At 31.1% G+C, this 26,128-nt stretch overlaps 2 protein-coding genes across 8 annotated transcripts; one reads left to right on the plus strand and one right to left on the minus strand.

Annotated features, from left to right (window-relative positions):
- Positions 1 to 678: 678 nt before the first annotated feature.
- LOC127061656 (carbohydrate sulfotransferase 5-like) lies at positions 679 to 7,578 on the minus strand. 6 transcript variants are annotated; one of them, XM_050988833.1, is made up of 8 exons: positions 7,211 to 7,578; positions 4,509 to 4,702; positions 4,003 to 4,050; positions 3,221 to 3,354; positions 2,898 to 3,133; positions 2,618 to 2,816; positions 2,368 to 2,547; positions 679 to 2,209 (listed from the first exon to the last, which is right to left on the minus strand). In XM_050988833.1, the coding sequence occupies exons 2-8, from the start codon at positions 4,692 to 4,694 to the stop codon at positions 1,888 to 1,890; spliced, it is 1,305 nt and encodes a 434-aa protein (XP_050844790.1). In that variant the 5' UTR covers positions 4,695 to 4,702; positions 7,211 to 7,578; the 3' UTR covers positions 679 to 1,887. The 6 variants fall into 6 exon arrangements, with proteins under 6 accessions (XP_050844790.1, XP_050844793.1, XP_050844789.1 ...); XM_050988836.1 differs by having other exon boundaries at positions 4,575 to 4,702; positions 7,211 to 7,577; XM_050988832.1 differs by lacking the exon at positions 7,211 to 7,578 and adding an exon at positions 4,949 to 5,704.
- On the plus strand, positions 6,358 to 24,990 carry LOC127061655 (beta-1,4-glucuronyltransferase 1). 2 transcript variants are annotated; one of them, XM_050988830.1, is made up of 7 exons: positions 6,358 to 6,471; positions 7,756 to 8,495; positions 16,311 to 17,287; positions 17,601 to 17,990; positions 18,146 to 18,481; positions 19,006 to 19,248; positions 19,790 to 24,990. In XM_050988830.1, exons 3-7 carry the CDS (start codon positions 16,748 to 16,750, stop codon positions 19,985 to 19,987), a joined length of 1,707 nt encoding a protein of 568 aa, XP_050844787.1. In that variant the 5' UTR covers positions 6,358 to 6,471; positions 7,756 to 8,495; positions 16,311 to 16,747; the 3' UTR covers positions 19,988 to 24,990. The 2 variants fall into 2 exon arrangements, with proteins under 2 accessions (XP_050844787.1, XP_050844786.1); XM_050988829.1 differs by having other exon boundaries at positions 6,383 to 6,620.
- The last annotated feature ends 1,138 nt before the right edge of the window (positions 24,991 to 26,128 follow it).

The following is a 26,128-nucleotide window of genomic DNA, read 5'->3' on the forward strand; positions in this document are numbered from 1 at the left end:
TGCATTAAATCAATCGTGCCATCATCGCTATACCTTTTGTATTTTTGTAATTCATGCTATATGTATACGACGATACAAGCATGTATGTATGTATGTTCTTTTATATTCACGTAAAAAAAAGAATATTCTAAAATGAAATTACTCAGTTGTGAACATATCTATTTAATATCGAATTATTTGTACCTTCTAATTAATTAGAAATTATCGAAGAACTATTAGCAGAATGTACGAGATTTGCATGCGAAATAACAGTTTTTGATCGGTGAATTTTATATAATACTTGCACATATTGTATACCTTAGAAATTGTTAAGACTATATATCCGTATTTCTATGCATTAAACACCAAATCATCACATATGTTTTATGCATAGTTTTAGGATGGTCGTATTGCGTTTTATCAATATATGGTACACAAACTATAGTTTCCAAAATTTTTTTATAACACATAACCAATGTAATAATATTTACAAATAATAAATATTCGTTTGCTTTGGAAGTAAATTATAAAAAAATAATATTACTATCTTTAAATTTAATAACAATTATATAGAAGTTCCAAGTATAGTTTGCGCACCACTGACTGTTATATATATATATATATATATATTACTAAATTAAAGCAAGTCTATGTTAACTCTCTCTATCTGTTTTTCTTTTTTTTGTGTGTATATATATATGTGTATATATATATATATATATATATATATATATATATATATATATATAAGCACGGTCATTGGTCAATTCGAAATTTATAAACCAGATTCATAAGTTAGCGACTAAATTAATTCGTTAGATTTACAAATGTAACAATATGTATATTGTGTAAAACTTCGAAAATTGTCTTATCAACTAAATTGCCAGAATCGAATATATTTTAAAATTTACATTATCGGTTTATCATATGTGTGTATAATATTTCACAGCATTTCTCAACTAGGCTTTTTTCTTTTTCCTCTTTAATAATAGTAAACACTCACTTGTGAAAAATGAAATAAAGTATTATCGTGAGTTTGAACTATACACATACGTAAATGTTTGTTAATTATTATTATTATTATTATTATTATTTTTCTTTTTAAATCAATCAAATAAAAGTATGAATCATTTTGAAGATATAAGACGTGTGCTATACTTTACGTAAATATATCTTTTGTGACCTACGTGAGAAGTCAAAAAAAAAAAAAAAAAAAAAAAAAAGAAAAAAAAAGTCAGCTTTTATCATAAAATATTTGATATAAGCGAGTTATAATAGATATTTTTGTCATGTCATCTAAGAAACGACTCTCCAAAGAGGATCATACAATTTTGATAATTTAACTAGAGATATCTGCACTGATATGAATAGATATTATAGTTCGTATTCGTGTCAAAATGTATTGTTAGATATATTCATATATCTAATAAGTTCAATCTTTTAAAACCTACAAACAAATTATTTTTGCTCTTCGCATTGCACAATATTTTTGAAGAGACTTTATTATTATTATATTATTATTATTATTATTATTATTATTATTGTTGTTGTTGTTGTTGTTGTTATTGTTACTATTAATTTTTTTTCTGTTTTCTCTTTTCATTTTTCTTTTTTTTTATCGAGGAACGGCATCACCATTGGTCTTCTCAGATTAAATATCCAGAATTGAAAAAATCTTCTAACTACGATACTTGAATATCGAAATATTCACAGGTGTGTGTTGTTACTATATTCCTGAGTATATCCCTATGGAACACCATCCATCATGAATATTATTTTCACGTGTCGTGTACCATGCTTGATGATCTCGATGTGCACGTAATCAAAATAACTAATTCTTATAGTCTTGATATTTTATACTACTGTACTGTACACCGTATTCATTGGAAATATTCTATATATTAGATGTCACAATTGTAGTTGATATTCCGTAAGAGGATCAAATTCTTTTTGATGAGTAGCATTAATCGCTTCTACGTATCCCCATAATCTCATAGCAGATCCGCACACTCTTTGAATTTCATCAACTTCTTCGAATTCTAAATCAGTTCTCCAATGAAATGGGGCAACTTTAGAATTACGAAATGTACTCGATACACCACCAACGTCACTTTTTGTATGAGTATCTAAAAATCTTTTTACATTAGCATGGAAATCCAAACCATAAAATGTATAAAGTTCCTTCACATATTTGTACGGTTCTACTGACAGATCTTCATATCGCACCACCCTGTATATCACATATCATATATATTATGTTAAGAAAACGTATCGTTATTTAATTATACAGATTATATTTACGAGATGCGATGATAAAAGTTTATTTGATCAATTAAAAATTTATTTAATGATAGTTTTTCTTTTCTTCTTTTTCTACATGGTATTTACCTGAACGAATGTGGATATTTTTTTATCAAACGTACTGCAGCACTGAAATCTGAAACCATATCAGCACAGACCAAAGCTGGATCTGAACAATCGGGACTAGTAGGACACCATTCTCTATGCTTTCTTGATTGTAAAATTCCTCGTGGATCACGTACTAACAATACCAATCTTATCCCTAAACTAAAAGGCTAATAGTGAATTATATAGAACTAAACTTACACGACATCAAATAAGGATATATAAATTTTACCGCTTTTTAGCTAAAAGATCCTCCGCCGCGCGTAATCTTAGACGAACGAGTTTCATCGATTGAAATGGAAATAATTGACAAAATTTTGAAACGAAATGCGAGTCCCAACATATTTTTTTATGTACTTGACATTGACGCCATAAATGTGTATTGTGATTGAAGACCCATGGATGAGTTTTTCCATATTCTAGATATCTATCTAAAATTATGTAATCAATTTTATAATTACTTCTTACGTTATAATTTTGAATCATAATAATATTTACTTATAGATTCTTACCAAGATTGTGAAAATTGCAGTTTAACAAGGATTCAATATTTTGAAGTGCTTCCTCCGCAAGCGGTGGACCTCTGATTTGGACGATTCCAAAATCAAGCAATGGCTCGTAGTGGTAGAAATTTGCTGGATGTGCATTTATAACGTCACCAAGGAATGTGCTACCACTTCGCCAACTTGTCAAAATTATACTTCTCATTGGAGTACCACCTTTCTCCATAACTAAGTCGTTCAAATCACTACACACGCAAATACATATTTTGATCTACTTACATCTTACGCATTGCAGAAGGTATTCGAATTCTTACGCGTTGCATTTGTTTTACCTGATATTGAGATCATATTTTCCATTTGGATACTCGTAATTTTGCATCTCCCTTTCTATGACTCTTCTTTGTTGATCTAAGACTTCTTGTATTTCGATGACCGTGGCATTGTTGTTCGAACCTTTGATGTATGTCTATAAACAAAAATATGTATGGCTGCGATAAAGAAGGAAATGATTTTTACATTTTTATACCTTTTTTTTTTTTTTTAGGACACTACACATAGTCGCACATATTTTAGAATATATGCAACGTATGTGATAACGCAAAATTGCTGTACATTATTTACATATTATTTACAAAACACGTAGAAGATATTTTAATTTTTTAAGCATCAAATCATACTTACAAGCGATATGCCTATATTAATGTTTATTAATGAAATTAAACACGAAATGAAAAGGGTACAATTAATTAATATTGTGTCAGCATGCTTATATTAGACGCATAAAGTAAATTCCAAATTGATTTTAATTCGGCTCAGAGTAAATTTTGGCTTAATGTTTGTTTGCCTACGTAAGACGTTTACGAAGAATATTATTGAAAATGATTAAACGTATAAATAAAGAAATACATATATAGCAAAATATTTTAACAAATAAAAAACAATAATAATAAATCAGACATAATTACCCATGTAACAAGCGATCCGTATATAAGTATCGTAAATATACGTCATACTTCATTTTTTTATGATTAGGCTCAACTATGACATGCAGATATTATTTATCGTTGCAAAATAAGTTTTTAGTCGACGTGTTATATATGTATATCAAGCTTACCGTTACAGATTCTTGGATTTTGACGATCCGTGGCCTTATTTCAACGTCCTATATCGAAGAAGTATCGAGTTTCTTAATCTTTTAATTATGTGCTCGTGGAGAAAACATGATAATATCTCAGGTATGACAAAAAGAATATCCTTCTCCCTTTTTCTTAGATCATATAATTTGGCGATTTAAGAAAATTGAATAACAGTAATAGCGAAACGATAATCAAATATTTTCGCATACGTATAACACGAAAGAAACAGTACGTAAGAAGAAAATAAAATCTCCAAGTCAAAGTAAGCGAAGTAATTCCTAAGTAAAAATAAAAGGAAGAAAATTCTTTAACGACTTACGCTTATTAATTCACGGTAGAAGAAAATCGAAACGAAAGAAGAAACGAACAAATAGATGGAAAATAGAAACAGGGAGAAAGAGCATTACCAAATTGTGGCGCGCTTTGGCAAACGTATTGTTAGCTCTTGAACAAGAAAAAGTTAGGTGGAAGAGTTAGACTTTACCGTCCATAAGAGTGTGTTTGGCGTGACTCGATTAAGAGCAATCCCCACCTCCGAATAATTACTGACCGATAATACCGGCTGTAGTCGATGCTCGAGATAGCTGCTGTAGCGCTGGTTAAATGCAAGGAAGAAGATGCAGAGGGACGCCAGGCCAACCAGACCATAGAAGCTGAGTCGCTTTGACATCCTTATGCCTGATAAAAGAAAACAAAGACGATGTAACAATTTATTAAACGAGATTACTCACAAATATTACATTTTATAAGAACAATTCTATCGTTTTATCATGTATTTTATTTTTTAACAAACGACCTCAAAGTATTATCAAAAATTTTTCCCACCTTCTTTGCTTCGATAAGAAACTAACTTGAACGAAAAGGAAAATAGAGACAAAACAGATTTTTAAATAACATCGAGTCTTTAGAAATTGACGTTCTCACCTTAGAATCATATAAATCGTTACATTTGGCCGGATATTGGAATGACGTGGTTCGGAATAATAAAGTTTGGTATCGTTCTCACGATAATCGTTTCACAAATGAGTTTCGGCATTATTCAAATGCCATCATTCAAAATGTAAAATCGTCGAACGTAGCGCATTATGTTTCGCTGACGTATACTGGCGCAGCCTCAACACTAATCCGAGACTCTCAATGGCATTGGCACGAACGCTTACGTTGCCAGTTTACATAGAGAAGAGGATGCAAAAAAAGAAAAAAAGAAAAAGAAAAGAAAAAAATATTTCGAAGCGAATCGTCGAATGCTCTTACAAAACAGAGACGACTTTGTAACATTCGCGATCAAAAGTGTAAAAAGTTCACGATTCAACTATCTTGCTTGTATAGAAAGAGGGAGAGAGAGAGAGAGAGAGAGAGAGAGAGAGAGAGAGAGAGAGAGAGAGAGAGAGAGAGAGAGAGAGAGAGAGAGAGAGAGAGAGAGAGAGAGAGAGAGAGAGAGAGAGAGTTACATACAAATACTTTATTACGCTTGATATACGACAGAGAGAAAGGAGAATGTACATCGAACGCGAAACGATACGAATTTCCCGCCGTATTTTCAAATAAAAAACAAAAGAAAAAAGAAACGAAAGAGCGACGAGGAAAAAAAAAGCGAAAAGAAAGTATTCAAAGTGATTCCATTTTCAAATCACGCACGAACCTTCTCGATCTTCCATAAATACAAATCCATGCATCCATCATACATTTATTTATTTATTTGCAAGTAAGTTGAAAAAAAAGAAAATGAGAAGAAAAAGGAAAGAAAAGAAAACAAGAGGTAGAAGAAAGAAAGAAAGAAAGAAAGGAAGGAAGGAAGGAAGAAAAATAAAAAAAAAATAAATAAATAAAAAAAGGAAAAAAAAAAAGAAAAAGAAAACGACGGTCAACGACTATCGATTTAATAAATACAAACGAATAAATATAAGCGAAGAGAGAAATAGGGATGAAGAAATAGAGACAGATGGAAGCAGATGGAAGATAAAAGAGAGGGAATAATAGAAAATTAAGAAAAGCGAGTGAAAGGGAGCGATGAATCGAAGAAGAGTTGAGCAATCGATTGCTTTCGAGTTGAAAGAAAATCGATATTACAATTCGAGAGTAGAAACGCCCCCTGAATCGAACGATAATAGAGAAATGGACGGTCGTTGGCAGCGATGGCAATGGCGATGGCAATGGCGATGCCAATGGCGATGGCAATGGCGATGGCAATGGCGGTAGCGGTGGCGGTGGCTGCAGTAACAACGATTGTCGGCGGCGAACACCCTCTTCGGTATCGAGAAGTTGTAATAATGGAAAGAAGGGTGTCGCCTCTCCCGTCGACGCTTCGCCGCCACCGTTGCCGATGACGACCGAGCCGATCGCGAGGTAGTCGTCGTGGCCAGTCGGATGCTGTTGCTCGAGTGGTGCGGTTGTGCACGAGAGCGAGCTCTCTCTCTGTCATCTCGTTCTACCTCGCTGCATCGCGCGTTCGTCATAGCACACGCACTATTTTCTCTCGTTCTTTTTTTCTTTTCTTTTGTTCTTTCCGTTTATTTCTTTCTCGTTTCCTTTTTTTTTTTTTTTCAAAAGAAGAAGTCGAGAATATTTATCGCGAAAAGGAAGATTAAAAAAAAGAGTTAGATATATATATGTATATATGTATGTATGAATGTATGGATGTGTGTATGTATTTATCTTCTATATATATATATATAAATGTGTGTGTGTATATATATAAAGATACTCTCTCTCTCTCTCTCTCTCTTTTTTTCTTTTGCTTTTCTCAAACAAGCATGGCGAGAATCCTAATCTAGTCCAAAGAAACAGATATACGATCCGTGGCTGCGCTTTATTCGTATATTGAAAAAGTGCGTTTCTGACCCAATTTCTATCCTTTTTCCTCTCTCTCTCTCTTTTTGCTTTTCTTTACTTTCGTTTTTTCTTTTCCAATTCCCATCTTTCCTCTTGTTTTATTTCATTTTCTTTCTTCTATTTCCTCTCCTGTCGAGTCGAAATCGAACTCCGCTCTCTTCCCATTTCGTGATGTTCGCATAGGAACACATAAAGATACACAGACGCATACATACTTACTAAAGCAGTAGCGGAGAGACCAGACCAGATACACGTATACACACATATACATACATACCACCCTACCGTCGTTATCCCTCTACGAATTCTCTCGACGTACTTTCTTTCTTTCTTTCTTTTTTTATTTATTTTTACCTTTCTTTTATATATTCTCTGTTGCGTTTCGTACAAGAATACAGCGAGTATGGCTTCCGTGATGATATATTACTTTTGACGAACAGTAGTTGAGATACGAAAAACTCGTGCTGTCGTCGTCCTCGTCCTCGTCCTCGTCCTCGTCATCGACGACGTTGAGAAGCCGGTGCTTCTCAAACGACGGCGGTTAACGGTCGAAAGAAAAAGAAATCGCTAAGGAAAAAGAAAGGTCGACAACGCGTTCTACTCGTAAGAGAGAGAGAGAGAGAGAGAGAGAGAAAGAAAGAGAGAGAGAAAGAGTGAGAGAGAAAGAGAAAAGAAAGAGAAAGAGAAAGAGAGATTGTGAGAGAAAGAGTGAGTGAGAGCAAAGTAGAAAGGGTGGGGGAAGGAGGGAGGAAGGGTGGGGGAAGAAGTAGAAGAGGGGAGCTCGATCCTCTATCGGCGGACACTTTTACGAGGCGTCGAGGGAACGTCTACGTCAACGGTGGCGACTTTGAGAGTTGTGTGTGATGCCGGTGATTTAGTGTAACAGTGTTTTCTCACAGTGTGTAGTTGTATTTAACGAAGAAGAAGAAGAAGAAGAAGAAGAAGAAGAAGAGAAAGAAAGAAAAAGAGAATAAAAAAAAAAAATAATAATAATAAAGAAAGAGTTCGCGCGCGCGCGCGCGCGCGTGCGTGTGTGTGTATGTGTACATGTGTGTGCCAATTTATAATACCGATAAAATATCGACTACAACGAGACATTACTATCCACTACTACGCTATTACATTATTACACTATTATTATTATTATTATTATTATTAACACGAATAAGAGAGACTACAGTGTCAATGGAAACAGTGTTGTATCGTCAAAAGGGTGTTCTTCAATGTTGAAGATTTTCTACGGATATATACGTCAAGTGTATCATTCTTTTGTGGGCCTCCCTCTTACCCACCCTCTTCTCTCATCCACCCCCAACGATACTCATCTATTATTTCCTATTTTTCCTCCCTCTCTCTCTCTCTCTCTCTCTCTCTCTCATTCTTTATTTTACTCACCTTTTTCGACCCACTACCCACACAATGATGATACCGGCTTCTACTACATCTCTACTACTACTACTACTACTAGTATTATTATTGCTGTCGCTGTCGCTGTCGCTGCTGCTGCTAATGCTGTTCTTCTTCTTTCCATTTGCTAAAATTCGAGCCCTTCGTCATCACAGAGAAAATATATCCAGACAAATTATCCTTAGGATCACGGGGATACATATATATATGTGTATATATATATATATATAGAGTAAGTACCATCTATCGACGATGAGAACCGTGCTTTCTATCGTTTCTCTTCGTCGTTTTCTCATAGTCGTCGTCTCGACGTTTGCTCTAGATACTGAAAATTCCTCATTCTCTTTCCCTCTTTCTCACTCTCGTTCTCGTTCTCGTTCTCGTTCTCATTCTCATTCTCGTTCTCATTCTTTTTCATTTTCTCTTTCTCTTTCTCTTTCTCTTTCTTTTTCTATTTCTCTTTGTCCCTTCTATCTCCTTACTTTTCCATGAAATTCAATGAGTTTTGTAAATCGTCAAGGCAATAGAAATGGAAATTTTACGTATGTATATATGCATGCATGCATCCATGCATATATATGCAATAGTACTAGTAGTATATATGTACGTATCTATGCATGTGTATATATATATATATATTTATTTACGAAGATTAAACTTCGATTTTGCTTAGACAAATATTATTTCTTTTTTTTTTTTTGTTCCTGTTTACCCTCCACCCCCTCCCCTATTCCTCAAAAGAATAAATATTTCTCGCTTTTTCTTATAATTCGCATATTTTCAAATACGTGCGTCTCGATTGTATCACGTTATTGTCATAATGCAATGAAATTGATAAGCCTAGTAAATACGAAGCAATTTTTAGAAATGTTATTATTAACAGACGGTATTTATCAATTTTAATTTTAAAAAGATTAGATAAATTTTTTACTTTATCTACTTTCGATTGGATTGAGTGTTTTAGATTCTTTCCGAAAGAAATCGTGGAAATGCAATCGTAAATTATCACGATCGTTAAAAATAGTTTATCGTAAGAAAACGATGTTTGTTTGTCTAATATTCGAGATATACCATCCTAATCGTAAGATACATTATATGTACAGTTGTGTGCATGTGTGTACACATGCGTATGCGTGAGGTTAATTCGACATAGGCCAGTGTTATATGCAATGCATGCTCTTTGTGCATACATACGTAACACACACACATACAAACATATTTGTCTTTTTAAAAAAAAGTTAGGTTATTAATTCGTGAACAAACGATATTTCTTTTTTTTCCCTGAACAAGGATCATAAAAAGATCGAAAGAATAATGAAAGAGGGAAAGGAGGAAGAAAAAATATAGCTAAGTGAATAGAAATGGCCTGCATAACCAACAAAACATAACATAACATAACATAACATAACATAACATACATAACATACATAACCATCTTTCACATCGACATCGTCGTCGTCTTCTTCGTAATGTCGTCGTCGTTGGTTGCTCTCTTATACGTGTGTTGTACGCGCGGGCGCGTGACTCGAAAAGCCGGTCACGGTATACGATGCCGTTCCATTAGGACGATCAATTATTCACATTGACTCTAGCCGTATGTCTTTCCACTTGGCTATCTCATACACTTCGACTATCTCTTTTTTTCCTTTCTTTTTCTCTTTCTCCGTCTCTTTATTTCTTTAACTATACCTTGGATAAGCATACATATTCTACGAGGAACGGTGTGGAGGTCGTTTGATGTATCTTCCCAATACTCTACGACCCTGACGATGTCCACGTCAGGCTTAGAGTGAAACGACCGCTGAAGAACAGGTCGACTCATCGAGTACAACCGTGGTCACGGTCGTTCTTCTTTTTTTCTTTTTCTTTTTCTTTTTTTTTCCTTATCCCCACTCTTTTTCCCTCCTCCCCCACCCCTCTCTTTCTCTCCTGTTCTTCCAGCTCTTACATTACCTAGAACACCTTGTAACGGTTTACGAATAAAACGAATAAAATGTGATGATGCATGATTATTCACCCGCAAAGTTCTCAAATTTATATAGAACCTTGTGGTATTACATATTTTATATTGGCATAGCACGGATATATTATGTGATATAAATGTATACCCAAGTTGTATATTAAAATTATGATATATGATATAAATATTTTATATCGTATGTTATATATATGATGTAATTTTACTATACGCTGTAAATGTGTTATATGTTATATCATGTATACAGTATAATTTTAATATACCAGGAAAATCTTGTATACTTGGAGTTTCTCAATCCTTTTGCCACGCGTTTAGTTTATAATACGATATAAATACAATTTTGAAGATTCTAGGTAGACTCTAGGAGTCACTGTATATTATTTCAAAGATACGCCTGTTACGGGTGGTATTATACCGAGCTCGTATTCTGCGAGAATATTCCAAAAATCTCTCTTACAAATTTAAACACTTTCTTTTTATTTTTTTTTTGCTTCGGCGGGTAAGATAGCGTAGCATTTATCATTTCGCTGTTCATAGATTTAGAAACGCCGCGATATACTATATTAAATGTTATATAGAAGAAGTTATCGTGATGACGTGTTAAATATATTTATATCCGTATACTATAATAAAATTTATGAGGAGACACGAGGTAGCAACAAGCATCATCGCTGAAAAATTCATTGTATTTCTACAGCCATCTTATTAGATATATACGTAACTTTTTTGTATGATCCACACGTACCGCTTCTTGGCGCGAATAAAATTGACATACCAAGATGGCGTCTGTCCTTCCAATTCCGTCACATGTTATGCCAACTGTTACTCCCTTCTCTTATATTAGTCTTTATACTCTAATTGCAACGCAGATAAACGCATGATCACTCGAAATGACGACGTTAACGAGGAAAACATGAAAAACATAAAAAAAAAGAAAAAGAGAAAAGAAAAAGATAATTTAAAAAAAAAAGAAGAAGAAGAAGGTAAATTTTAAACGACAGTTCTGATTTTTGGCGGGAGAGTTAACGTTTAAATTTTAGACGCGCGCATGCGCTCGCGCTTTTTTGTTCTGTATTCTTTTTCTTCTTTTTTTTTTCTTTAACATTTTTTTTTTTTTTTTTGTTGACTAATCGTCGTTGACCGAACGATCAAAAGTGATAAATGTCTAGAAGAGTCCGTGAACTTGCTCGCTTGATTTTCTAAGACTTCCTTGTGGCGATCGTAAGCAGAGAAAATGTTGCGTTCACGCTCTCTTCTCAAGGTTGTCGAGGCTCGAAACGACGACGCAACCCAGACGATGTGCGACCGGTTCCTCGAGGGCTGCTGTTACTCTTGCTATATAGGGTGGCCCAAATTCAGTGTTATCAATAGTTTCCAACTGCTAACCGTTATAACTGTTAACTTTGTTGTTCTTTTCTTTTTTAATTATTTACAACGACAAAATCAACGATAATAATATCGTAGTCTTTATCAAATCTAATAAATTAAAAAAAAAAAATAGTATGCAATAATAAGAAAAAAGTACACACACACACACACAATAATAATTTAGGAAGAAAAAAAAAAGCTTCTTTAATCACTTTGTAAAGATTCAGTCGAAAAATAATTTGTAACGTTCTGTGTGAATCACCCTGTAGATCGAGGGTGGCTCGCATTAAACGTTACCAACACTCCAATCAAACCGTTATAACTATAGACTTCCTTTTTTATTTACGACGACAAAAAAATTACACCATCTGCAATAACATATTGTTCTTATCGAACCTAATCACACTTTTCAGAAGAATCCTATTCAATGAAAAAAAAATATATATATATATAATAGTTTGAAAAGACTCAACTATTCGTAACGATATCGTCTAAAAATAGTTCGTAATGTTTTATGTGAATCATCCTGTAGATCAAGGCTGGCCACGTGGCTCCCTTTTCCTCTTCTCCCCTTTTCTCTCTTTTTTTTTTTTTCTTTTTTTCTTTCTCTATCTCCCGCAGAGTTTAAAATTCTTCTTATGTGTCTCTTTTATCGTCAAAAGATAGGAAATCAAATCAAATAACTCTGGATTTGCAGAAAACCGAGAAAGCAAACGAAATAAAAAAGAAAGATACAAGCAGATGTATAATATTTCGAATAATAATTCCTTTCAACAAAATAATATCTCTACGATTATCACTTATTTCGTTTGACGAGAAATAAAGCATCTTACGCGTGCATTTCTTACTTCTTTTTATTTTTTTTCCTCTTCTTTTCTTGTTTTTTTCGCTCGTAATAATTTTTTTGCTCATCATTTTTATATAAGTGTACGCATGTAATAAATATTGAATTAAGGTAATTACGATCTTCTGATAGAGATAGTTTTGTTTGTTCCTTTTTCTTTTTTATCTTTATTTTTTTTTTATTTTTTTAGTTTTTTGCGTTCGGTAATTTATAATGGAAGAATTAGTTTCGCGTGATTACGTACTTACAACATTAATGTGTGACTACGTCGTATTTTATAAAAAAAATGGCGCGCTTCGCTTAGAATAGTTGGCAGGTGAAAAAAAGAAAAAAAAGAAAAAATTACTTATATATTTTAAAATACATCGAGAATCGTGCTAATTAGATGACTGTTGCGTTCTATTAACGAACACGTGAGTCTTATTCAATATTACGTAATAGAAAATTGAATATTATTTAATCCTTTTTTTTTCTTTTTCAATTACGATTTTCTATAATCCAGTGGTTCCCAATCATTAGTATGTTTCAATCAATCCAAAAAAAAAAAAAAAAGAAAAAGGAATATTTTTTGTCTTTCTTTTTCTTTTTTGAAGATCTTCGCTAAATATATCGTTAACAAATTTCTCCAATTTTATTTTTAACAGGACGAGCATAAATTATATGCTAAATAAACAAAGATGGTGTATGGGAATGAAATTTATTTTAATATATCATTGATACCGGCAACGTTATCAACTTATCTTTTTCCGACAAAAAAGACTGTCATCCGGTGATTAATTTATCAACATTTAGATACTCTTATTCATTTGAAACATACAAAAATGATAAAATTTAATTAGTTATCTTTTTAATTCTTTTTCGTTGAATATTTGTAAAAATTAAAATATACTTAACGTGTGTTTAAAAGAAGATATTCACTTTGAATGTATACACATTTGTTTGTATTCATAAGTATTAAAATTGTTGGAAAAAAAAAATGCAGACGAATGTCGTACCGCGTCGAAGGGTGATACGCATCGTAATGATAATAATTTGACTTTCCGATGACCTTGGGGGAGTTCAGTGGAAGTGACATTTAATTTCTTTTTTTTTTTTTTTTTGATCGTAACCCTATATCCTTTATCGCATATTCTTGCGGTTGATGTCGCTAGTACATGTACATTTTGCATAAGCCATTGTTGAGTTATTGTAATTTGAAATTCGACATTGACCTGGCATTATCGAATATACACGTGCGTGTGTGCGTGCGTGTATGTTTATGTTTAATTGCTCAGCGTTTTCTGAGTACCGGAAATGTCGAAGTACAGAAAAAAAAAGAAAAAAAAAAAAAGAACGATGATCTTGTGTTTGATTCGTGACTGATGAAATTATTGTTTGCATTCCAATTGAATTTAAATTACATATGAAGTCCTTCATTCGTATTGTTCTAACTAATAGTAGGATTATTTAAGTGGATCGTGTGTGTCATATATATATATATATATCCAATAACAACAATAAAAATCATTTATGCCTATTAGAGTGCATAAAATGTTGCATCTTCTTTAAATCCAACATGATTTTGAAATTTCCTGTCGAATTTGCGTTATGGACAATGTGACGAAAGTTGGCGATGATCCAACATTTATTCGTCAATTAATAATAACGGATGAATGCCTTATTTAACACTAATTATGTTACCCAATTAACCTAATTTACTATAATGTGGATTCAGGATAATCCACATATATATGTATCCAAGAATCAAATCATCGATATCGACAATCGGTTATGATGTCGCTTGGCATATTTAATCGTCGGATAATAAATCTACATTTTTTTCGACTGCCTCAACTTAACGAAAAGAAAAAGAAAACAAAGAAGAAACAAAAAAGAGAAAGAAAGAAACAGAGCTAAAATGAAGAATAGTTTAATTTCTTGCAAACATATTTAAAATAATATTTTGAGTTTGGCGTGACACTAAGTGAAAGAAGAAACGGTATGGTGTCGCCATGATGCAAGATTGTGCACCCTCATATTACACTTCAACGGCGTGGAATTGGTTAAATGAGAATTTCTACGATAAGTGAATTGAACGTAGCGAATCAGTACTATGACTACTAAGATCACTTGCTCGTCTTTCGTGCGATTTTTTCTTACGGGGATTAAAAAAAAAATTGTTTCTTTTTTCCTTTTTTATTTTTTCTTTCTTTTTCTTTTTTTTTTTTTTTAACATCGCTGAAAAGCGCGATCAAATTATTTCAAAATATTATTGGGGAAAAAATAAAGCCAAGAAAATATTGCGGTAATAAAAAGAAAATTTTGAGCTAAGATAAACGTTTATTACGATAAGATGGATTTATCGAATTAAATGATAAAGCTTCATTTTATCTTTAGTGATATATAATATAACAATAATTTAATTTAGATTAAGTATTTTCTAAATAGTTTTTATTTTATAAAATAAAATAAGTGGAACGTCAGATAGAACAACGTCGATTCATTTTTATTTATTTATTTATTTATTTAGAAGCACGTAAAGTAAACGATGTACTTGGATACATCCGGTAATGCTGATGCCCTAAGGCCACATCGAATTTCAAAGTTTGATAACTTAATCATGGTTTATGAAAAATATATGTCTAAAGTACGGGTCAATGTCCTCTAGAAGAACGTCTGATGAAGAGTAGAGGATACTATGAAAAAGAATGGAACAAGGAAAAAAGAAAAAGAAAAAAAAGTATTAAATCTCATTTTTATAATAGGACTCGCAACAAGGTCATTGCAAAGTCAAATAATTATCGCTACATTGTCTATATATTTCTATTTCTTCGATAGATGTACTACAGTGTTTTATTAATATGAAACAATTTTCTTTTTTTTTTACAACATAATTTTTTTAATACTTACATAAATAATCGAGTGTACACATGTAAATCGAAGAAACTCTGTACGTTCGTTTGTACAATATGTACTAATATATAGTCGCTGAAAAGTCTTCTTAGATGATTTTAAAAATTAGTATAAAAAAATAGTATTATACATATAAAAAAAAAAAATAAAGAATAAGATTTGCAGTAACGTTTATATGTTCGTGAAATAAATGTTCATTGAGTTATCGATTTTTTATCCCGACCAATTAAATATAAATTTCTTGGTAAATTTTGAATCATCAGATAAAATTATTCCAAGAAAATCGAAAGCTTCCTCGTGTTCTCGAAAGTTTCCTCAATCGACGAGGAGTCATCACGATATTGTTCGTTGTTATCCTTCTTTATTCTTCCCCTCTCGCCCTTTCTCTCTCTTTCTCACACTCTATCATTTCCGAGCTCCACCGATTTCGCTCAACGATTGCTAAACCTTAATTGCGATCTCGAGAATTTCCTTGAAGGAAAAGAAACACGTCTTTCGTTATATCGACAGGCTAGAGATGTTGGCTAACTGTCGAGAAATAATACTGACGATTAATACGATTTGATATATACATTTTTTCAAAATTACCAAATATTTGCATATTATATATTTAACATAACACATATTAGATTATATACAATATATAGTATAACATGTCATATATACACGCATACATATTTTCTATTACTCTATACTGTATTATAACTGTTACGTTACACTGTACTATGGTATACTATGCTACGCTATATTGTACTATATTATACTATGCTCCGCCATGTTGTACTATATTATATTACACCATATTATCCTATATACCATACTATATTACAAAGTACAAATATAAATGTCGAATTATCACACAATATTTTTACACCAAATGTGTTTGCTTAGAACAGTTAAGTCCATGTTAATATAATGCTATTTAATAATCATTTCGATTTTAATTTTCTTTTTTTCTTTTCCAGATAAACGCATAGACGAAGACGAGAAGACAAGAGATTTAAAAAAAAAAGAAGAAAGAGAGAGAGAGAGAGAGAGAGAGAGAGAGCAAGAAAAAGAAAAGAAAAGAAAAGAAAAGAAAAGAAAAGAAAAGAAAATGAACAAAGTTGGTTCCTGAGAGATTAAGAACCGTGGCTGGCGAAGGTGATCCTTCCGGTAGGAAGGGAAGGAAAAATATAGAAATTGATAGTAAAAGAAGAAAATTAAGGGACGAGGTTCTCCTTATCCTCGTTGGCTTACGATTTAGTGATCGTAAGTGGAGTTTTTGTTTTTCAACGGGTCGACGAAGGTGGAAGGAGGAAGACTGGCCGAGGACGAGCAGAAGGAGACGGAGAAAAAGAAGAAGAAGAAAAAAAAAGGAAAAGGTGAATGAGGAGAGTTACACGATCGTTCTAACACGAGTATGATCGGTATAACTCGAAGAAATTGGGCTTTGCGCCTATCGGTGGTGCTCAACGTTTGCGTACTACTTTACGTGTGCGCCCATTTTGGTTCCTCTTCCGGTCCTTGGATCGAAGAATCACCAACCAATTGGGCTGCCGCAGCACCACCGGCTATAGCTCCACCTGTGGCGGCACAAGCATCACGATCAAAAAATTCGATTATACAAGAGGATGTTAGTGGCGTTGCCGGTGGTGCTGGTGCAGCAACCATTGCTGATAGATCGTCAGTCAATCGTCTTTCGAATGGTACTCTGATCTCTGCCCTTTCTTCATTCTTCTCATCTTCCTCCTCCTCGTCTTCTTCTTCATCTTCATCATCTTCTTCTTCTTCTTTATTATCACCTGCCCCATCCTCTTCAACGAACAAAAGAAACAAGAAGAAAGGTCTACCGAACAAAATGATCGGAGGGATCGTCACTATGAAACCTACCTCGAAGGAGGCCAAGGTCAAAATACTCGACGATACGATTGGACGAGACGGTCATGCTGGCAATCGTACGGTATGTATTATTAATCATTTTCTTTCAATTATGTTAATAAAAATTATTTATAAATATTTGTTTTAATCGATATGTGTGTGTATGTGTGTGTTATAATATAGAGATTATAAAAAAGATAAAAAAAGCCATGATGATTCGTGAAATATTTTTTTTTTATATATTATGTATCTTCGTAGATCGATCGTCTAATGTAATTGTTAAGTATATATATATATATATATATATATATATATATATATATATATATTTATATTTATAATTCTTCTTTCCTCACCTCATCTATTTTTTTCTTTTTCTTTTTTTATACCAAAAGAAAAATATTAATGAACCGGCACCAGCACCAATACCACAACCAGCTGCCAATCTGAAGGAAGCCATATCTTGCAACGAAAAATCATTAGAACCTAGACGAGCCCAACGTGGAGATTATTGGGTTCTATATAATTACGTACCTATGAGTATGAAGGTGAAATGTTGGGAAAGCGTAACTTACACCACTCATGCCGACTACACCTTCCTGGATAACTTGGAACCATTGTTGGAACGTTGGAGAGCACCGATATCGATCGCGATGCATGCTCCTGGCACAGACTTTTCGGCGACTTTAGACGCAATCAAATACTCAAGGAGCTGTGGTAGTCCATTGGTTTTTCAACTGGTGACATTTCATGTCTTTTTTAGCAGTAAACACGTGCCAAAATTGGTAAATAAATGCTTTCCATTCTTTCCGTTTTATTTAATCTTTATCTTTGTTCAAGTTCGTTTAGAATTATTCAAGTATCGATTAAATAATTTAATAAAAATGAATTCTAATGATCGTCCGAATGATCGAGCCATTTTTTAAAAATAATACTTTAGGTTCCGCCATCGGAAAAAGTTATGTCTGATACGTACAACTGTACGTTGGGACCACCCTGGGTCAATATAACACTTTCGAAGATGTACAAAAACGAGAAGAAACTTCTTTATCCAGTTAACGTTGGAAGAAACATAGCAAGAGAATCAGCACCGACTTATTATGTTTTTGCCAGCGACATAGAATTATATCCGAGTCCAAATCTTCCGGAAAAGTTTCTTGAAATGATTCGCAAGAGAGATCAAGCAGCATTGCAAAAATCTAATCCAAAGGTTTACGTCTTGTCTATATTCGAAGTTAACGAAAAGTATCGACCACCGAACAATAAAACTCATTTGGTAAGCTTTCGACAAAAGGCGCATTTTTATTAGTCGTAATAACGAGCTGCGATATCGTGTGCCGTGTGATGGTCGACCGAGTGAACTTGATGGCAATTAAATTCATGAAAGTATGTGTGTGAGAGAGAGAGAGAGAGTATATATGTACATAGGTCGAGCTGATACACACCTTCGGTTGAGTGTTTAGGTATGCGTTAGAGCGTCGCTTTACTATCAATATATGAATGTAGATATATACTTACATACGTGTATGTCCCCTGTGTCACATATGTAGCTATATATATATATACATATATGCGCTCTATAATACGTGTATACGACGTGCGAGGGTCGTTTAATCAACGAAGCTTCCTTTGACCGTGGACCATGATGGGGACGGAATTAATGCTGTTATCTCGTTTCGCTTCGTCTCTCCCTCTTCTTACCTATTTTCAAATCACGACTTTTAGATTACTTTCTCATGTTCTACTATTATTTCATATATATATATATTTATTTATATTTATGTATCTATATATCACCAGGTACAAATGTTAAAAGCAGGAACAGCTATTCCATTTCATAAGAAGCTTTGTTCCGGTTGTCACAACGTTCCACGTAGCAAGGAATGGCAGGAAGCTCCTGAAACCGAAGGTCTTCATGTATTTCACGTTGGAAAACGTACGGGTAGCTTCGTTCATTGGGAACCTATTTTTATAGGAACTAACGAAGAACCTTTGTACGACGAACGACTCAGCTGGGAAGGAAAAAGTGATAAGATGCCGCAGGTACGTCATTGATCTTGATCGATCTCTAATTACTAATATGTATACTTTGTTTCTTTTTCTAATCACTCATATACATGTATGTTCGCTCACACACATATACACATACACGAATTATGTTATTTGGTATAAGTATAATATCATTATTCACACGATATATTTATTATGATTTGAAGGTATCAAGAATGTTATATGATAATTATCGAACAGATAAGAATATTAATAAATATGCTATCATAGTAATATAGTTAAAAGTATATTATTTTGAAATTTGCGAATACATCGTGCTGATATAATTAAATATATATACAATTTTTTCAAATTAATAAATATGTTACTATGGTAATATAATTAAACCTAAATAATTAGAATTGTTTGTTCTCACAAATAATTAAATATTCTTATTATGTTAATATGATCAAGCATATTATTTATTCAAATTGATAATGCAAATGGGTTTAATTAATGTATCCTATCCTATTAAATAAGAAATAAGATTATGGAAAAGAATTGAATCGTCTAATTATTAAAATATATTTATCAGGGTTACACTCTCTGTGTCCTCGATTACGACTTTCTCATTTTGGACAACGCATTTTTGGTACATCGTCCTGGTATAAAGATCTTTAAAAAAGATCCTCATCGTGAAATGCTCACTGCTAAGACGAACGCATTGATCAAGAAAATTATCGTACCAGAATTAAAAATCTTGTATGGTGCAAGAAAAGGATGTGCTGTCTAGCCTCTACCACCATGAGCGCTTAGCGCTCTATACGGACACAAAACAAGTAAACCCATATTGACTAGTTCGCTAATTTAAGAACTACCATTTGATCTTAATGTTTCTACGCCGATTATCTAGACACAATTTAAGCGTGTTACTAAAGATCATTAAAAAAGTTAAACATGTTCCATGAATCGTGCCAATTCAATGATAAATTATCAAAGATCCAATATCATCGTTTGTCATTAACGTTTCTCTAAGGTTTTTCTAAAGTTAAAAAAGTGAAAAAGGACAACAAAATGATAGATTCAAATCGATAGAGACTGTTACAAAGACATAATATAAATTCGTCGACTGAAAACTGGATTTGTCAATTAAATTAATTTAAACAATTGATATTAATTTTAACAATTACTTCATGTTCATTGATGACTAATCTATCGAAAGTAATAATTAACAAATATCATTCTCTCGTTAAAAAATTTTTTGAAATAATAAGTTAATATCGCCAAGATAATAGATAAATATAGATATGATAAATATTATCAAGGTAAAGTCAACAGACAGAAATTTTTTTTTTTTTTCTTTTTTATCAAGTTATATAACAACTTCATATGCGTTAACAACGTTCACTTTAGAAAAACCTTTTAATATCCTTAATATATTTGCATATATATATTTCTTTGGAATCATTCATTTTCTCATACATATTTCAAATGGTCGCGCACGATGTATTTTATAAGTATTCCAAGAAAATAATGTATATGATGTTTTATATAAGTTTCAATCTTCGATCGTCGAAGAATAAGAGTAACAACAATAACAACAACAACGTTTACAATTCGTATAAGAATATTCTACTCTTACGTCAATGTGTATCAACCTACATAAGTACACTTCGCATATAATGGACACTGAGAATCGAATAGACTTTCGCTGATTGCTTTGATCGATCTGTTACTAAATCGTCGTTGTTGAGCGTGTCTCTAAAAGTATCATAACACGACAATATCTTTCTTCTCTCTAGCCACGATTATTTTAATATTAGAACTACCGACGTATATTTTCAAATTGATGGATATTAACAACATTCATTAATTTGATTTGATGATTACTTGAGGGAGAAAATTCATTAATTTGTTTGATTATATTAATCGAAGGAAACAAAAAAAGAAGATTTTGATTTTTAATGATTAAGTTTTGTGTATAATTATTAAAAAAAAAAAAAAATAAATAAATGACTGAAAAATAAATGATTTTAATTATGTCGGTAGTCTTAATATTAAAAATTTTGAAAAACTTGTTTTTCACACGCAACGTATCAATATACAGATAAATAAATGAGATTATATTGTTAACTTTCAAGTCATATTTCGATCGAAAGATTATAATCTAAGCTACGTTATTCAAACTTTATATATCACTTCAATCAAATGATACTTCAAACGGATGCACAGGCGATTTCTCTATAGTTAAATTATATATGAACAAAATAGCCAAACATATTTGAATCGAGGAAGCGTTTATACTTATACAAAGTATTTGTAAATTGAAGAAAGTCACTGTCCAAGACTGAGAAATATTTGATAACAATTTTCTAGAAACAGAGTTGTGGTAGTCGTTCGGTGAAATAAAACAAAATGGAAGATCAATTATTTGAAATGTGTTATTAAAAAAAAAAAGAGAGAGAGAAAGATTCACATCTTGTATCATACCATTCCGTTTTTCTTATCATTAACGAACCCAACTGGTGCTTCCACGATGAACTTGATTTATATCAGTGTTCGAAGTAAACATTTTTTATTATTGGTGGTATGTCAATAATTGCTAAAGGGTATGACGTACACATGTATTCACGCATATATCTATACTCACTACATTTTTATCATTTCAAATGATTAAGAACAAATATAATAGAGGTTTACTATCTGAAAACCTTCATTTCTTGCATTTACAAAAAATAAATTAGCCTACAAAATTAAATCAAAGATATTTCAAGTTATACGGTATGATCCAATATATATGTAGAATATATATTAAATATCATTAACTTCTTTTATTTACTTTATAGTCAAATAGAATGAGATTAAGTCAAGAAAGAGATATTAAGTTAAATTTTTTAATCTTATAAGTTTGTAGAATAATATATAAGTCTTATCTTCTTCTTCTTCTTATTCTTATAGGTTAGGTATCTTCATTGAATTTATTGCAAATAAGTTCTTGAATTTTCTTAAAATTTATATATATATATATATATATGTCGTTTAGATAGTATGATAAATTTACATGTATGATAATCCACGTCACGAAGGATATACGTGCAAGTAAACATATAAATCAACTACATATGACCTACATTAACGAATTTACAGACATATTTTTTTTAACAAAACATAAATCATGAGAAGTAAGATGTTTAGAAAAAGATTAATGTATGTATGTTGTGTGTATATATATATAACATTTTATATCTAACAAAGTGTCTCTAACGACATGGCAAAGTTAATAATATAATATCTGCTGTACAGTTTTCACTTAAAACAAGCATTGTTTTTGTAGATACTCGATAAATTTTTATCTTTTCCTTTTTCTCTTTTTTTCCAACGAAAAAAAGTATAATACATTGGAAGAAGAATTACGAATAAATAAGTTAAATATATTCTTCTATGAATGATAATAAGAAATTATAGTTCAAACCAAATTATTGGCCAGCTTCGAACAAAACTTTTAAGTAAATATATATTAAATGATTATTTAAGAACGAGCATGAAATGGACATTTGTGAAGTAATATACATAATTATCTAAAAAGTTTATCATATTTAAAGAAGAAAATCATTATCATTTATCGATGGTTTAATTATATATATATATATATTCGTAATATTCATCATCATAATAATAAAAATAAAAATAATAATAATAATAATAATAATAATAATAATAATAATGAATATAATATGTATTTATGTACAAGTACATTAATGAATAATGCGAACAGTACAGAATACTTATTATTGTAAATAATATATGTATGTATGTACCTATGTCATACCAATATATAAGTGTCATATCAATTATGAAAGTTGCTCAAGTCATATATATATATATATATTTCTTTTTTTTTTTCTTATCCCAATAATTATACGTGATAAGGTAAATAAATGTAACAAAAAAAGTAAACGATAGATGTAATTTGTTTGATAGATTTCTAGGCCACTTTCATAATTGCAGACACATATTTACGTAGTTTTACTTTCATAAAAAACAAAACTCTTAGTCGCACTCGAATTAAATATGTATACTTTCGAGCTAACTATTATTCAAAAGAGTTTGACAGAGCTAGATAATGTTATATTTCGCCGGACGAAGGTCGCCTTGCATCGCAAGTTCCTTTCACATTCTCGCCTTTTATCTTAATTTTATAGGGGCTATGCTAAACTCTATGTAATTATTGCTCGCATCTAATATAATCATATAATTACAATATTATATATATATATATATATATTATAGTATATAGGAATAATAATAATTGTAATATGTGTACTCTGTGCCTTATCGTTTTTATCTCTTATGCGTATAAACGTGCACAAAATGCATACATATAATACATATATACATATACGCATACATGCATACATATGTATGTCTCTATAAACAGTAATGATCGATCGAATTATGAACATGTCCGGCCGGATGTAGGTATGGCTGTATGAAAAATTCAAACATTAAGATTAATGGTTTCATTGTATACAGATATATTATCTATTTTTTTTTCTAATGTAAACGACCGAGTGAGTCACTATTCTTAAGAGCGTACGAAGGAACTGATTACTTTCGTTCCCTTTTACTTTTTTTTCTCTTCGAATCGTTTATTTTTAACACGTGTATACATGTGGTAAGGATGTAGTAGTGTTTAAATATATATATATATATATAAATATGAATATATGGATATATATATATATATATATATATTGAAAAAATTCCACGTGTTTCATTTTACACATCACACTTTTTCTATTTACTTTCTGATCATATGAGACTGCAAACGAATACTGCAATGAATGATTTATTAGAAATTGTAGTGTAATTCAATAAGACCTTTGACGACAACTCATACTATCTATACTCATTGATATTTTATTACAAAATTTTGTCATTGTTCTTCTTTTCACAGTATTTCTATTATATATATTTTATTTTTATTTATATTACTCTAATAATAATAATTGGATATTAAAAAATAAAAAGGAACGGCTATAGTGATTGACCAAATTGTATCGTTATATATGTGTGTGTGTATATATATATATATATATACACCTATGTTTATTTCTAATAATAATATTCTAATAATAATTTCTAATAATAATTATTTCTAATAATAATACCTATATCTATTTCATAGGAAATAAGATTATGTAGAATATTTGTTAATAGTATTGTATTCATTTATGAGGTTGTGTTCTTTTTTCTTTTTTAATAAGTTACTACTTAAAAATATTTTCAAAGAGTTAGAAAAAATACAAGGAAAGGATTTTTTAATTCCTAAACTGGTATTCTCCTTATAGCCATCCTGTATTAATGAGAAAAAAGAAATATATATAAGAAATGACACCCTACCGTTTTGCATTTAAGTTAAATATTGTGATTCATAGAAAGTAATATTGTGCCCGATCATACCAATCAACATTTCATGAACTATTGATTATGAAAATAGCTTGAATTATATATATTTATAAAAATATACGTTTTTTTTTTTTTTATATAACTAAATCATTGTAACGTAAACCAACGAAAGGAAAGAATGTAAATTGAATTTTTTGAAATTTTGGATTTGGGCCATTTTCATAATTAATATGATACACGTACGTGTAATAGTGTATTTATTATTCATCGATATAAGTTATATCTATATTCATATATTGTATTTTTTTTCCTCATTTTCTGTATATAATTATATATATATCGTTGATGTAAAACCTATTGAGAGAGAGAGAGAGGGAGAGAGAGAGAGAGAGAGAGAGAGAGAGAAAAGAAAAAAGATTATTGTGACCTAATTACATTTAACTGATTGTAAATAAAGTATACTATATTATACAAATTTAATCACATTGAAATATATCTCTGTACACAAGAAGGTCGTATTTTTCCAGATAAAAAAAAAGTAACACTGCATATGTTCTCTTGTAAATTTGAAAGAAAGAAAGAAAGAAAAAAAAAGGAAATTTTTTTTCTACGTATTGCAGAGGAAAAAAAGATAATTTCATTAATTAATACATATCAAAATAATTTGCAATCTATCATATGTCGTAGGCATTCTCTTCATTTTTTTCCATTAAATCTTGCTACAGTGTATATAATAAAATTTTCTTGTAAAAGGATACAGATAAAATGGAAATGTTGCGATGAAATTTGAAATTACTCCCTTCCCGCCCTTTTAAAAAAATAATAACAACAACAACAACAACAATAATAATAATAATAATCAAATGTTGTACGAATTGTATAAAAATTAAAAAATTAATTAAAATTAAATATATTACTGATGCGATCTTTATCATCGCTATATTTTATTATTTCTCATAATATGTATATATATATTTCAATTTGCAACGAAATGAATAAATTATGTAATGTATATTACATGTATGTTATTATTGTACATACATGCGTATATACTACATGAAATAATAACGATAAATCGTAATCGAATTACGTATATCTATATACATATATACAAGGTGGTACATTTGAAATATGAACAAAATTGACTAACTTAATATTTCATTATACACACATGCACGAAGATATTGTCAATAAAAATAAAAAAAAGAAAAAAAGAAAAAAATTATAATATTTTTAAAGGTAAGTATATAAGGACAGAAAAAAAATTTTGTTTTTTAATTATTTCATAAGTAAACATTTCGTTCTTATTTAAATGGAGCACCCTATATAAGTATTTTACGTAAACGATTTGTCTGTTAATACCGATATATTTCTATAATAGTTTTATCGACAAAAATGTATTATCTCTTTTATCACTTTCTTTTAAGCAATGAAGTTTTCTAATCTCTAAATGCCATTACAAAAAAATTATATAACACAATTGTGTCCCTCCTCTTTTGTTTGATACAAAAAATAAAGCCAAACG

This window comes from Vespula vulgaris, chromosome 2, assembly GCF_905475345.1.
Source record: "Vespula vulgaris chromosome 2, iyVesVulg1.1, whole genome shotgun sequence".
Classification (NCBI taxonomy): Eukaryota; Metazoa; Arthropoda; class Insecta; order Hymenoptera; family Vespidae; genus Vespula; species Vespula vulgaris.